At 55.2% G+C, this 14,206-nt stretch overlaps 6 protein-coding genes across 8 annotated transcripts; all 6 read left to right on the forward strand.

The window, feature by feature from the left end:
* Positions 1-1,061: 1,061 nt before the first annotated feature.
* ABB37_01442 (hypothetical protein) lies at positions 1,062-4,316 on the forward strand (the record flags this gene model as incomplete). The annotated part of the gene is made up of 1 exon (XM_015797934.1): positions 1,062-4,316. One exon carries the CDS (start codon positions 1,062-1,064, stop codon positions 4,314-4,316), a length of 3,255 nt encoding a protein of 1,084 aa, XP_015663454.1.
* Positions 4,317-5,387: 1,071 nt separating this feature from the next.
* ABB37_01443 (hypothetical protein) lies at positions 5,388-7,913 on the forward strand (the record flags this gene model as incomplete). Its single annotated transcript, XM_015797935.1, has 1 exon — positions 5,388-7,913. The coding sequence occupies one exon, from the start codon at positions 5,388-5,390 to the stop codon at positions 7,911-7,913; it is 2,526 nt and encodes an 841-aa protein (XP_015663455.1).
* A 497-nt stretch (positions 7,914-8,410) lies between these two features.
* Positions 8,411-8,980, forward strand: ABB37_01444 (hypothetical protein; the record flags this gene model as incomplete). The annotated part of the gene is made up of 1 exon (XM_015797936.1): positions 8,411-8,980. Exon 1 carries the CDS (start codon positions 8,573-8,575, stop codon positions 8,978-8,980), a length of 408 nt encoding a protein of 135 aa, XP_015663456.1. The 5' UTR covers positions 8,411-8,572.
* A 552-nt stretch (positions 8,981-9,532) lies between these two features.
* Positions 9,533-11,976, forward strand: ABB37_01445 (hypothetical protein; the record flags this gene model as incomplete). 2 transcript variants are annotated; one of them, XM_015797937.1, is made up of 1 exon in its annotated part: positions 9,533-11,976. In XM_015797937.1, exon 1 carries the CDS (start codon positions 9,904-9,906, stop codon positions 11,974-11,976), a length of 2,073 nt encoding a protein of 690 aa, XP_015663457.1. In that variant the 5' UTR covers positions 9,533-9,903. The 2 variants fall into 2 exon arrangements, with proteins under 2 accessions (XP_015663457.1, XP_015663458.1); XM_015797938.1 differs by having other exon boundaries at positions 9,758-11,976.
* Positions 11,977-12,422: 446 nt separating this feature from the next.
* On the forward strand, positions 12,423-13,039 carry ABB37_01446 (hypothetical protein; the record flags this gene model as incomplete). Its single annotated transcript, XM_015797939.1, has 1 exon — positions 12,423-13,039. Exon 1 carries the CDS (start codon positions 12,443-12,445, stop codon positions 13,037-13,039), a length of 597 nt encoding a protein of 198 aa, XP_015663459.1. The 5' UTR covers positions 12,423-12,442.
* Positions 13,040-13,325: 286 nt separating this feature from the next.
* ABB37_01447 (putative mitochondrial 18 kDa ER-associated protein (ERAP18)) lies at positions 13,326-14,018 on the forward strand (the record flags this gene model as incomplete). 2 transcript variants are annotated; one of them, XM_015797940.1, is made up of 1 exon in its annotated part: positions 13,326-14,018. In XM_015797940.1, exon 1 carries the CDS (start codon positions 13,563-13,565, stop codon positions 14,016-14,018), a length of 456 nt encoding a protein of 151 aa, XP_015663460.1. In that variant the 5' UTR covers positions 13,326-13,562. The 2 variants fall into 2 exon arrangements, with proteins under 2 accessions (XP_015663460.1, XP_015663461.1); XM_015797941.1 differs by having other exon boundaries at positions 13,399-14,018.
* Between the last annotated feature and the right edge of the window lie 188 nt (positions 14,019-14,206).

Below are 14,206 nucleotides of genomic sequence, written 5' to 3' on the forward strand. Positions count from 1 at the left end.
TTTTTCTTCTCTTTCCGAGTCGTCTCACACGGCGTCTTGCCCGCTTACCATACCGTTGCGTCAGTATGGACAAGCGATCTATTGGAAGGCCAAGTCGTTGAATGGCGGAGTTTGCCTTGCTTCTTACAGGATTTAAGGCTTGTGCAAATGGCCTTGCTCTCTTTTTGTTGTTGTTCTCTCTCCTTCGTGGATGTATCTTTGTCGTCCTGATCAACAGTATTGTGTAATTGCAATGTGTGGTACAACGAGACAAGAGTCAAAAGAAAGGTTTGCGAGAGGCATTGCTGTCAACACGCGCTTTATCGCGAATGGTAGTTCCCATAAATAGCGAAAGCGCAAAAATATTCTTAAAAACCACCAAAACAAACAAGTAAGCACCTACTCTATCGGTCTTCCTCACTTCCTCACTTCCTCTTTCTTCTTCCCTTTAGAGCCTTTAGGGGGTTCTCTATTTATCTCTTTTCTGCGTGTACCTGTTTTGTATGTACTTTTGTCTTCATCGAAACTACAAAACGTTGTTTTCTTTCTTCTTCTATCTTCGTCGTTGGCTGAGTGTCCGTCAGCGTGTTATCATTTTTAGTTATTCCGCAGGTCGTGCAGTTACATTGTCTCCTTTTTTTTCTCTGTTTCTTTGCATTTCCTGACTTTTTGTTTTTCTGAAAGCGTTTGCGGTTTTCTCCAGCTATCGAGGCGGTTCATTACGGAACCACACGTCTTAATAATAAAAAGAAACACATTTTCAATTTCCGGTCATTTTTTTTTTGTGGATATTATTCAGAGGCGTTGAAACCCGGGTCGAGAAGCACGCGTAGTCTTCATTTATAAAACTTGTTGCCTTTACTGCGAGCTTCCCCCACTCCCCCCGACCATGGTAGTTTTCCGCACTGCCTTTTCGAACCTAAACAGACTTTTCTTTTACCTTTACATATATACACAGACGCACGGCCTTTTCTTCCCACTCCTCTTTCTTCTCTCTTTCGCCAACTGACCCGATACTCGCTACATCGCAGAGTCGTCAAATAAGCAAGCAGAGACACAGACACAAAAGTCCCCAGCTCGTGATGAGTGAGCCGTCCTCTAGCACCGGGGCCAACGCAGCCACCGTGACAGCCCCTGCCCGCCCTTCTGGCGGGTATGGAGCTTCCTTGCACGTCGACACCCCTGCACGAAACTTTGGTAGTTACGGTGGGAGCGGGAGTGTCGGCGGCATCAGGTCTCCATGGATCGCCACCGGCGAACTAGGTAGCCCGCTCGATGATAATCGCAGCATCGCCAGCTCCACCCGGTCCACACGGCGCCGTCGCGGTGCTCCGGAGTCAGCTGCCGCGGCCGACGAGGGAAAAGTATGGGCGCAAACGTTCAGCGATCTCGAGCGAATGCAACAGGAAAACAAGGAGCGCATGCACGGCTCGGTGCGCTCCGGCCGCTCCTCGCCCAGCGACGTCCCGTTCTTCCGCGCTGCGTCGACCTCCTCATTCCGTAACTCCGTGCGACGGCGGCGATGGCACGCGGCGTCGGGCGCCAACGGGATGGATGGGGCAGCGGCGGGGTCAGGCGGGGGAGGTGAGGAGGGCCCGCTCGTTACCGTGACGGACACATCGCCGCAACCGAGTGCTGCCCACGCACCGCGCCTGATCGCTACGGACGTCATGGAAGCCTCCGCGGTAGCGACGACAGCAGCAGAACCTGGCAGTGCCGCAGGCGTCGGTTCGCCCTCAGAGCCTTTGAGCTTTGCGTCGACGGTGGTCGAGGATCCGGCGAGGCAAGCCAGTACACGGTCCTATCTTTCTGGCTTGCCAAAATGGTTAAAAAGCCGCTCCACCGAGACCCCACAAAAGACGACGGCGCAGCCAACAACTGAGCAGGAGCTGGCACACTCATGTGGCGGTGCAAACGAGGAAACAGAAATTGCGGCCGGCGAAGCAGAACTGGCTTCGCAGAATCACGACACTCAGCACATAGAAGAAAAAGATCACGATCAAACACCAGTGAGTAATTCAGAAGACATAGCGAAGAAAGCAGGCAGTGTGTCGTCAAACGTTAGTTCGACACCGCCGTCGCTAAAAGAACGCGCTACGGGCCCTCAAGTCCAGCAAGGCGGATCTTTTCGGTCCAGCCCCCTGTCCGGTGCTGCGTGTGATACTACCACCACGACGAAGGCAACAGCGTCTTCCACTAGCGCTGCTCTACGGGGCCATCAGGGCATCTCAGCGACGTCTTCCCCTCTCATGCAAACATATTTGGCACGACACACCCGAACGGCTGCGATGGCGCAGGCAGCTCCCTCTGCGTCGACTCCGTCGAAGGCTCAGGATTACTCCGTCGCACTTGTAGACGCCACCACAGCCGGTTCTTCAGAAGCCGACGTGGCAGAGTTGGCTGCTCCTGCGCCGAACGTGGGTGTGTCGCCGGTTTCCCTAGGGGTAATAGAGGCAGCAGATGAGGAAGACAGTGCACGACGCTCCGCCCCTCCACAAGCCACACCACCTCCATCGATTGTGCAAAAGGAAGACGAACGCCCGCGAGTGAAAGACGCGTCCGTGGCGGCGGCGGACCGCGCTCAGCTACCAGCCGCACTCGCCGTCGACAACGACGATGAGCGCGAGAGTGAAATGACGGATGGGATAGGCGGGCAGAGTACGATGCGGACCTCCAACGCGGCCTTTGCCCCGATGACAATAACAACGGAGTCAACCGCGCTCGCGGCAACGACGGGGGCACACACAAACAGCGACCACACCTCCACCTCCCCTGTCCGCAGCACCAAAGCGAAGCAACCGGCCCGTGTGGCGCAGCTGGACGTATCGGTGAACAAGCCTGTCGTTGCGCACCCCATCCCACACTCACCGAGTCGGAGTGCAACATTGGCAGACGAAAACGCAGTCCCCACTTCGGTGGCGAACTCCGCCTCGCGTGAGCGTCTCTCGGCTTCCAGCTCGCGCGAGGGACCCGCCCCCTCTGCGCCCCGCCCATTCCGTCAGCGCAAGAGCATCAGCGTCTTGTACCCCGACGCGGTGGAGCAGCCGCAACAGCACCCCACGGCGCCGGAGAAGACGCACGGCACATCGTCCGGACACCTGCACCGATCAACGGCGCTATTTGAGTTGCGGCGGCAGCAGGTGCTGTTGGACCGCCAAGAGCGAGAACTCAGGGCAGCCGCGGAGGAGCGGGCGCGAGTGGGTGCGACGACGCACACGGCCATCGCAAAGAAAAAAACGTTTGCGGCCACCACCGGCTTGCCCGAGTCGCGGGGCGCCGCCGCCGTCTTGGCCGCAACGGCGCCGACACCCGCCAAAGAAAAGTCCGTGAAACCTGTTGTGGAGCAAGAGGACAGACAGACGGTGCGACCGGCACGTCGACCGCTCTCTGCTGCTGCATCAAGCTCAGCGGCATCGGCAACATCAGCAGCAACAAAGACGGCGATGACCACTCCTTTGGCAGTAAACGGCCGCCCACGATTTGCGATGGTAAGCTCGACCAGCGAAAGGCGCCCAGTCGGCACAGCTTCCGTGGCCGGGGCCGCGAATGCGTCCACCACGATGGTGGTGTCGCCACCGCCAACAGCGGCATCTACTTCTACGCGGACAGCTACTTCCGCGCCGCATTACACCACGGCGGGACACTCGATGGACAGCACACACCCCTCCACGACACCAGCGTCTTCCTCGTCTGCCGTTGCTGGACAGACACGCAAACCGGCTGCTCTCAGGACCTCACCGTCGCCCACGCGTGCCAGTGGTGCAGCACCCACGACGACAACAAGCAGCGTGGGACTCAACACGGTTGATACGCGCGCTGGAACATCAGCTGCGGACACAGCGGAGACGGCCGGGCCCACGACACGAGCGGATACACCGGCGTTGAGCCCCGTTGTGACGCGTGCCCAGCTGCACTCCGCCGGAGGGTCTTCCCGGAAAGAAATGGCGGCACCGGGCGTTGGCATCAGCAGCGGTGGTGACGTGAGACCCGTGAAGCGGCGCTTGAGTACGAAGCTGACCACTCCGATTACGCTGAGGACGCCGTACTCGGGGGCTTTAAATTATGACAAGCCAGCCAAGCCAGCTTCTCATGAAGCGGCGATTGTCAAGCCGTCCACCGTTAACCCGGTTCGACGGGAGAAAAACTCGTCTGTACCGGTGGTGGCGTCTGAGGCGCTGCCCGTTGTGGAAGCCGCCACTGCGGAGACCCCCGCCGCTCCACAACCAGCCTCTGAAGAGCATCGCCCAGCACCTTTCTGCGTGGAATGTGGGCAGCGCCACGTGGATGACAGCGCAAAGTTCTGCGCGGCATGCGGGCACAAGCGTGTCTTCCTCTAACTTCCTGTATGTAGTTTCTTGGTGTTATTTCTGCTTCGTACCCCTCCCTTCTTTCTATCCCCTATTTTGTGTGTTTGCTGCGTGTTTTGATTCTTTCCCTTTAGTTTGTTACTGCCTCAGCCGCAAACGCGATGGATTCTCTTTTTGCTTACCACCAGTTCGCATGTGCTGCTTTCACTGAGGTGAGCGGATATATTTACATGTACCGGTAAATGTCTTTTTTTTTCCCTCTGGCGTTATCCTCTTGTTATTGTTAGCGACCGTCGCCCTCTTGTTTTCTCTCTCAATCGAGGGTGCTTCACGTCTACGGTGGACACTTTTTTTCTTCTTCTTCGCTTAATCGCGCAAACCATTAATGTAAGTTGTTATAAAGTGACCTAGGTGAACACGAAGCGCCTTTCTTTGTTTTACACTTTCCGGCTCCTGAATGTGTTTGAGGTGACATAGTGTGTCTGCCGTGCAGCCAGCAGAGGTTCGTTTCCCGCTTCAAAACAGAAACAGGCGTTGTTGGGGTGAGGACTACTTTGTGATGTGCCCTTCTTCTTTTTCATTCTGGAAAACGGAAGAGGGGAATGCGAGCCGACAGTGCAGTCTCGGCATTGGGCAGGAGGTGCTCTGCTTTACTTGGGGGACGAAAAAAGACGATAAACAACTTGTGGAGCAAACAGACAAAACGAAAGGAGAGTCCTTTTTTTTCGCTACGTTGAGTACGGTACAACTGTGCTTGCAACTTCATCTCATCTCATCTCTCTCTCTCTCTCTCTCTCTCTCTGCTTCATTCTATTGGTAGTTTTGGTGTCTAGCTATCATCACATGCATCTCGTAGCGTTCAAAAGCCCTTAGGGGAAATAAATTTTGTATTGACTTTCTGAGCACCCGCGTTGTTCTCATACGTACACCGCGTTGATGTTTGCTATCGCAGTATTTTGTTCTTTTTGCAGCGCACTCTTCTGTTAATAGGTGGTATTTTCGTGTGCTTAATCGAAAGCATCGTCTACCAATTCACTCCTCTTATTGGGGCTGTGAGTAGAGGAGCCCACAAGCACTCACCTCAATCAGTGAGGCAGCGTAATGCGTCGCAACCACCTTTTACTCGTCAGGGAGCTGGCCAGGACCCTCTACTCTGTTGCCCCCGCTCCCACCCTCTCTATGGGCAACAAGAGACCACCAGCGGCGGATGCACTCACCGCACGCTCCGCCTCGAAAGCAGCGGCGACGAACAGACAGAAGGGTACAATCACCGAGTGGGATCCGTTTGAGCGCCACGGCGTGATTCAAGACGCCGCCGGTCATTGCTACCGCATCGCAAATACCCGCGCCTTTGAGACGGTGCTTCCGACCATGCTGCGTACGTTGGAGGGGGCAGTGGTGGAGTTTGATGTTGGCCGAGAGGCAGCAGCAGATCGTGTCATAATTCGCAATCGACTGACGCCCATCACCGCCGAAAGTTATCGACAGGAACCCCCGGTGAACTTCCTGTCGGCTGAGATGCTGGGGCAATTTCAGCCGGCAAGTCGGTTCAAGAAGGGCACTGCCTCCGCAACGAAACTCCGCAACGAAGCGGCTGCTCTCACGACGCAGCGTACCTCGTCCTCAAAGCACGCAGCGGCAGAGAAAACGGCGGAGTTGTACGCCAGAAACATCACGGTGGACATCGGCAGCATCCCCGCCAAGCAAATCGCACGCTGGAGTGGCCCGCTCTCCGATGAAGCAGTGATCATGCCTACGAAGAACTTGAAGGACATGCGCAGCAGTCGCCTCTTCGATGGCGAAACAAACGCGTACCTGAAGCTAGCACAGCAGCTGGGCAGCGGGGAGGCGGCGCAGCGTCTTCTGGCAGCGCAGCAGGAGCGGGCAGAGGCGGAGGCGGTGCAGCGCGTTGTGGTGGCGGCGAAGGCAACGGGTGTGGTTCTGGCCTGGTCCGGCATTCATCGCAGCGGCCTTATCCGCGAAGACTCGGCAACGGATGCCGGAAAGGCAGCTTCTGCCAACGCAACCACCACCACTGCGGCCACAGCAATGGTCGAGGGCATTGGTGGCAACGCCGAGCCGGTGTGCATTATCCGCAACGTGTACGCGTTTCAGAGCGCGTTGCCCACCTCGCAAAGTCTCCTGCAGCGCCGTGTGACCTTCACGAAGGTGACCTATTCTACTCAGCCCCACCGCGCCTTTGCGGAGAACATCGCGGTGGAGGGGGACGTGAGGTACGACAACGCTGTCTTGTCGCTAGAGGATGTGCACGCTGCGAAGCAGAAGGAGCGTGCGGCCGCCCTGCGCTCTGGCAGACCCGGCGCCCTCATCTTAGAAGATGAGCCAGACGACGGCGGTGGTGACGGCACTGGAGTGGCTCGTGCTGCACACAGCGGTGACGCCTCCGGAGTGGCCAATCATTCAGTGAAGACTGGTGAAGCAACGGCTGCTGCCTCGCCCATCGATGGCCCGCGGGAAAAGCAAGACGAGCCCGTCGACCCCAACAAGGTGTACTACGGTGTCGTGGTGCGGTGGAGCGGCGGCCAAGGTGTCGTGGAAGGCGGTGACGGTCATCACTACTTCCTCCGCTCCGCCGCTGACTTTGTGCAGTTGGTGGATCAAAATTCGCATCAGCTGCGCGGTGCCGTGGTGCAGTTTCAGCGCGACGCAGCGAACCCGCGCTACGCCCGTGCGGTGGACATCTTAAGCACCGCCGCCACCACGCTCCGTGAGGTGAGGCCCATGCTAGAGAAGACGCAGTTTGTCGTGCGTGGGACTTCGGCGCCGTGCACGGCGGAGCATCAGGCCGCGGCACGGCCCTCGCAGCCCTCGGAGGCAAACGCTGCGGACGTGGAGCCTGAAGGGGTGGCATGGATTTACGGCACCGTGCTGTCGTGGTCTGCGGTGGAGGGTCAGGGCATTGTCTTGAGCGACGCCGACCAGGAGGCCCGCTACGTCCTGCGCGACCCCGAAGAAAACGTCATCGCGTACGCGTCAACGCAGCACCGTTTGAGGAAAGGGCGTCAGGTGAAGTTTACCACCTTCGGCAGTACAGGGCGGCTGGTGTGCAATTTAGTGTTGCTGGATAGCGAGGTCGAGGAGGAGGTGCTGCGCGAGGACGAGTTGCGGCCGAGAGAACCGGTGATGACGTTGGACGGCAACATGAACGAGGCGATCCCCTCGCCCATGAGTACGAGCTACTGGCTGAACCGCATGGACAAGGCGGGATTCGACACGAAGGAGGTGAAGGACCTGCAGAACCGCGCTCTCACGTTGGACGAGGACGACGACGACGACGGCACCGAGGGCGGCAAGTTTCTCGACAGTGAGGAGCTGCTCAAGAAGGACCCGTGGTGGAGTGACCCGCGCAAGAACGTCCGCTTTCCAAACAGCGACATGACGGCGGGGCATTTGGCCTTGATTGGACCCGCGTCAATGATGAACGTGGCGATGAAAACAAAAGACCCCAAGAAACTGGACAAGATGCTGAAGAAATACCAGTCCCGCCTGACGGAGGACCAGAAGGAGCACGCGTGGAAGCAGGCGAAGGAGATGGCACCAAAGTACGAGGAGTGCATCCGAAAGAGCAGAGAGCGCAACGAGGAGCCGAAGTTCTACTTCTTTTAATTTCCGTGTCCGTGGAACTGTTATCTTTTGTGGTGCTTTTGGTTTCTTTTTCTTCATTTTGGCAAGCTGCGTTTTTCGAGCCAGTCTTGAATATGCGCATTTCTCAAACAGGAAACCGGCGCTTTTTCTCTTCACAAATTACGAAGTTCACAACTGCGAAGCGAATCAACCGAGCGGTAAGTAGCGTGGTGCTGGTGTATTCATGTAAGGCTCGTCAAGTGCTTTGATTCCTTGAGCGATTCACACGGTAGTCGTAAAAGGAAGAAGAAAGGAAAAGGGCTGCCACACGGATGCAAGCGGCACTACACGGAAACCGTTTAAGATGATGCAACTCTAAAACAAGAGCGAAAGGAGAACGGCAGTCGTTTCTTTTCCTATTTCTTTTTCAAAAAGAAACCCAGCGATTACGAGAAACGATCTGCAGCGCTTTCATCTTCACTCCTCTTCCCACCGACTTTTCGTTGCTAACGTCTCGGGCTATGCCGATACAATAAAAAAGCCTTTGATCGTGTGTCTTAACTCCATTTACGTCCTGTGCTGCGTTTTAAAGGCCAGAGGTAGTTGAACTGCTGATTGAGTCGTTTTCCATTGCCTCCTCCCCAACACGTACTCATTCCCATTTCACGTCACAAATACACGCACTAAACGCATTAGTAGTCATGGTCTCCAAAACCCGTAAGCAGCGCCAGAAGAAGAAGGTAACCCTGCAGGCGAACGGTGGTGTCATGCCCACCGTCGTCCCCAGCACACCCAAGTCGATTCACCTCAAGAAGACGCGTCCGAAGATGAAAGGCAAGAACAAGATCCGTCTCGGCCTGGCGTCGCCGATCGACATCTACAACGGCTTCGACGATCGCAAGGGTGTGCTGTGGACGTGCCCAACGTGCGGCAAGGAGTGCCGTGTGGTGGGTTTCTGCGTAGACTGCGCCTCGGGGGTGAAGTCGAAGCTGCACACCGGCCGCCTGATGTCGCGTACAAGTGCCAAGAAGGAGTCTACTGCGACTACCGCAACAAAGCTCCGCATGAAGACGAAGAGCAAGACGTTGAAGCTGAAGCGCAAGAAGTAGAACACGACGGGCTCTACGTTTCTTGGGTTTGGTGTGGGAACACGAAAGGTGTGACATACGTGGATGAGCCGCAGACCGGCAGTACACACTCCAACAATAATGTGCTGTTAAAAAATATATATAATAATAATAGCAATTTCAATGTTCTAATGCGTATCGAGTAATTGAAGAAGTGTGAAACCACAGGAGAAAAAAGAAACAAAGGATACCTCAGCAGGAATGAAAAAAAGAGATGCAAAGTGGCAAAAAACTCTTTTTTGTGTTTTTAAACGACGTGCCTGTAAAAACCCGGCAAACAGCGTTCTATAGCTTTTTCAACTGGCACACTTCTCTTCAACGTGCGAGCAAGCGGGCTAGTGAAACGTTCCCCTCCAACCTTTTTTGAGGCTGTTATCGATCGGGCATTGAAGGAAGCTCACCAGACACCTGCTCTCAACCTCAGTTGAGGTATCGCTTAGTTTTGGTAGGCATATGATTTGTGCAAAAGTATTTTTTCTTTCCTCCTTTTCTATTCTCTCCGCTTCTGATTCTTCTTACTATTGTTATTAATGAAGTATCACCTGCAGGTGCAGCTTGTATTGCCTTGTAGGACTATTCGTACCCGTGCCGCCTTGCATCCGCCTAACAGCAGAGGCGCTACTCAAAACAACGCTTCTTGAAGACTCCTCAAAAAATGAAAAGTGATGCTTTGACGAAGCCTTCCTTCTTCATTCAACCAGGTATTCTCGTTCTCCATTTTCTTCTTTGTAACTCACTGCTTTTGCCTTTGCTTTTCGGAGTTCTCTCGTACGTCGATTTACGAGCGTGCGCCCCAACTCACCAAAAATATTAAGGTATACATCCCCATTTTTTTTCTTATACGAAATAGTAAAAAGAAGGAGAACACTTGTCGGTTCTTGCATGCGTTTCTACGGCTTCTCGATATGACGGGGACCAGCACAAAAGCCGAGCGGTGGGAGGCCGATTTGCAGCGCCACACGGCGGCATTGGCACCGGCGCCGGAGGTCGTATCGCTCTCACCACCGCTGACTCGAGATGGCCAGCGACAGCAACAGCGCAGAAAAGAGGAGGTGGCCATGATGGCAGCCGCGCCAACCACCGTAGCAGCCGATGCGGCCGACGCGGCATCACCGCTGGTCACGGTGATGGCGTTCAAACACAAAGCGCCAAGACCTCGTCGTCTTCCCTCCTTGTCCACCCCACCAGCTCGCGGCTTCAGCAACCAGCACCAACAGCAGCAGCAGCAGCAGCAGAAAGGTGGTGATGCGTACACAGCCGCATTAGCAGAGCAGTGGGACCGCAGGCCCGACACTGCAGCAAAGAAAGCTGTGCACACGGCACGCGAGGAGCATGGAGAGGGTGGCGACGAGATCAGAGACGACGTCGCTCGCGATATCCCTGGTGAGGAAGGTGAGCCACGGGAGTTTCAGTGCCCGCGTGTACCTCGGATGGTTCTCGTGCTGCTCGTGTTTACGGCGCTGGCGCAAAGCTTCTCTTCCAGCGCCGTTATGATCTTCATTAACATCGAGATGGCCCTCGGCCCAGTCGAGGTGACGCAGTATTGGATGTACATCGGGTACACCGCGTGGTGCCAGCCCTTGATGGGGTACGTGTCGGACGCGCTGGTGCTTTTTGGTGAGAAGCGGCGACCTCTCTTTCTCCTCGCCGCACTCGGTAACACGCTGATCTTCTTCTTGTATTACGCAGTTCCTGCGACGACCAGCACCTACGGCCGGTTTGTCGTCCTGTCGATTGTAAGCCAATTCTTTACCATGGGGTTGTACATCCCGCTGAACGGCTTGGTGGTGGAGGTGGGCCGGCACGATGCCGAGACGGAGGAGGAGAGCATGGCAAGGATGAGCGCGATTATGTCCAAGACGATGGTTTGGCGCTCTATTGGGAGCTTGATCGGGAACGCCCTACAGACGTGTTTGGTGCTCTTCCTCCCTGTCCGGAGCATCCTGGGCGTCACGAGTGTGGTTATGGCACTTCTTGTTCCGGTTGTCCTGGTCGCCCCACGCACGCTCTTTTTGCGTCCCGGCGCGCAAGACCAAAATTTCTACAGGCGTGTGGCGGAGGCGGGACGACTGCTGCGCCGAAGTTTTGACGTTCACGACCTCCGCAGCGACGGCTTCTGCTTTCTTATTGTCCTTGCGTTCGTCTTCGTGTACACCATGATGCCAGACGCGGGCTCAGTCTACTACAACTACCTCTACGGTGCCTACGGCTTTCCGCCGTGGTTCTACTCACTGAACAACTGCATCGGCTACCTCGGCTCCATCGCCGGCGCGAGCGTCTTCTCGATGTGGATGGACCGCCGCGCGTGGCAGGAGAGCCGCGGCGGCGCGCGCACCTCGATGTTCTACATTTTTATGATTGGCAGCTTTGCGTGGGCTTTCGGTTACATAACAAACCTGCTGCTGTGCACCGGGATTATCACCGAGATGCTGCGCATTTCGGCGGCGATCTACATTCCTGTTGACAACTTCTTTATGTCCATGTTCGTCCGCTTCGCCTTCATGCCGACCATCGCGATGGCCGCCGAGCACGCGCCGAGGTCTTTTGAGGCGACAACCTTTGAAGTTTTCAGCGTGGCCAGCATCGGCGGTGGCACCATCTCGGCCCTGCTCACGAGCATCATCGCGCGAGACCTCAACATCAGCCGCGCCGATTACAGCAAACTGTGGGTCCTTATTGTTATTTCGATTGTGCTGAAGCTCGTTCCGATTCCCTTAGCGTACCTTCTTCCGGAGCGGCACAGCAGCACCAAAGAGTCACCTACAATCGAGGGCGACGAGGCGGGAGAGCAGGAGAGAAACGAGGGGAAGACCGAAGGGGCGTCAGAGTCGATATCGAAAGAAGCAAAGGGCAGACTTGGCGCTGCCGAAGCTGTGTCTCACATCATGCGATACGAAAGCTCGCGCATGTTGCAAGACAGCGACAACGATGGCGATTCTTCGCTGCCGTTGACACGCAGCCACCGGATCTCGTATTGATTGACTCTGTTCTCTCTCTCTTTCTCCCTTTGCTCAACCCTTTTTTTCTTCTGCTGACGCTGCCCTTACTAGTATTAGTATGGATGTAGTTGACGCACTTTTAAAGTGCTTTGTTTGTTTTATTTTTTCAAGGTGACATCTAACAGCAACAACAGCAACAACAAAGAAACCGACCTCGAACATTTCAGCGATTTTTTTTTCCGCGTTGAACGAAGGGCGACACGCACGGAGCATGACAAAAACAACAACGAAAGAAGCTTCTGCTGTTTGGCTGTGTAGTGGGGTGCATGGCCGATAGGTTGAGGGCTGAGAAGCATCGACAGCGGAGTGGCTTTTTTCCCTCTCTCCACCTCAAGATTGAAACACGCAACTTTTCATCGTCACTCTTTTCACCATGTTTCTATCCATCCCCCCCCTTTTTTTTGCTGCTTTGATGTTTCCTCTTCAGCTCCAAAACCCACATAACATGGCGTCCTTTGATTCCTGGCTGGCGAGTGTAGAGGACGAGTTTTGGAAGGCGCACAACGAGGTGATGAACGCGACGGGCCTTCGCCAAGTTATCGACGCTTTAACGAGCTCCTCTGAGAATTCGGGCTCCTTTTTTGCCCACGTGCGGGCCGAGGTGGAAGCGTTTTACCGGTCGGTGAACTGGTCCGAACCTTTCTTCCGCTACCTCGCTGCTTTTCACGCTCTTATTTGGATTGTCGTCCTGTACGGAACTCGCGGCTCAGCTTCTGATGAGCGTCTGATCGTTGTCTGCGTCATGCTGACCTGCACCGTGCTTGCTGGAGTGGTGCTGAACAACGTGGGCCGCCGCTACGCGAGCTCTATTTTTGTGGACCCTGACGTTAATTACTTTTCCGAAGATGGCATCTTTATCGCGGCTGTGTTCATGGCGCCGATGATTGTACTGATTCTGTGCTTGCAGCTTCGCATGGTGTGCCGTGCGATGAGGCTGATGGTGGAGGTGAAGCGGGCACAGGTGAAGCGCAGACTTCGAAGGGAGGCAAAACAACAGTCTGCTGCTGCTGAGTCATCGTCCGAGACGAAGAAGGAACAGTAGCGGGTTACGCAGCGCATTGGAAAGAGAAGAAGAGAACAACCTGCTGTGTGCTGAATGAAGTGGACTTCTGCTTTAGTGTTGTCGTTAGAGTGGCTGCTAAGTAAACGACAGCAACAACAAAAGGGACGCTCACGCACAAAAAAGGTGCACGAAACGTGAAGACGGTACTTTTTATGTTGACCGAGTGGAACCTCAAGAGCTCAATAATAATAATAATAAGAGACTCCTTTGTTAGTTCGACTTCACCTCTCATCTCGTCTTCTTATTTCGACTTTGAATTTCAATAAGTGTACGTCGGATACTTTTTCTCTTCCGTGCCACTCTTTGCGTCCTCTGTGTGGTTCCTTATTGTCTCTGTTAGAGAAGTGTTCAGTGCCGTGCGTGTGCGTATTCGCACTGCCTCTACTACTCTGCTTGCTCAAGTGCCGACTTGGCCACGCCGCATGCGCTGCATTCGTTCGCCATTGTGTTTGCCCGTTTCTTTTTTCTTCATTCATAACGGAGAAGAGCACCATCACTAGTTATGAGTTCTTGGCTGTCTGCTGAAAACTTTCTGTACAGCCGCACCGCGACGTGGTGCCGTTACGGTCTTGCTGCTTTTGCGGTCTGTGGGGTGGGCAGCGACTACTACCTGACCCACTACTACCGAGCCTTTGACCCCCAAGACGGTCAACGATACGTGATTGATTGGAGCCCGATTGGGAAGCCGCGGTGTCAAATGCTGCTCATTCCGAATAGCCACTACACCAACTACAGTCCGTGGACGCCGCGGAACGGCGACGTGGTGGTGGCCCGCGCGGTGGAGGACGAGCCAAATTACCTGCAGCTGCTAAATGGACGCTTTGTGGAGCGGCAGACGTGTGGCGTGCCTCTCATGCGGCCCCTCGACGAGGTGGAGGCGGAGGCGGAGCGCGGAAAGAAACAGAAGGAGGCACTGCTCTCCTACCTGACGGCAAAATCGCCCACCGCCTCGGCGTAAGAAGAAGCCTTCCTCCCTGACACTCAAGCTGCAGCAGCAGGTTTTGTTTTTAAAATGGAGTTTTGTTCTCTTGCGTTCGCAACCGGCGTGAACGGTTGAGTACGCCCCTCATTTGCCTGCTCTTTTTTTCTTGTGTGTTTATTGTTTGGGCCACCAGACGGAGTTCGTCACAGAGGAATCTCGGATCG

This window comes from Leptomonas pyrrhocoris (genome assembly GCF_001293395.1).
Source record: "Leptomonas pyrrhocoris isolate H10 chromosome Unknown, whole genome shotgun sequence".
Taxonomy (NCBI): domain Eukaryota; phylum Euglenozoa; class Kinetoplastea; order Trypanosomatida; family Trypanosomatidae; genus Leptomonas; species Leptomonas pyrrhocoris.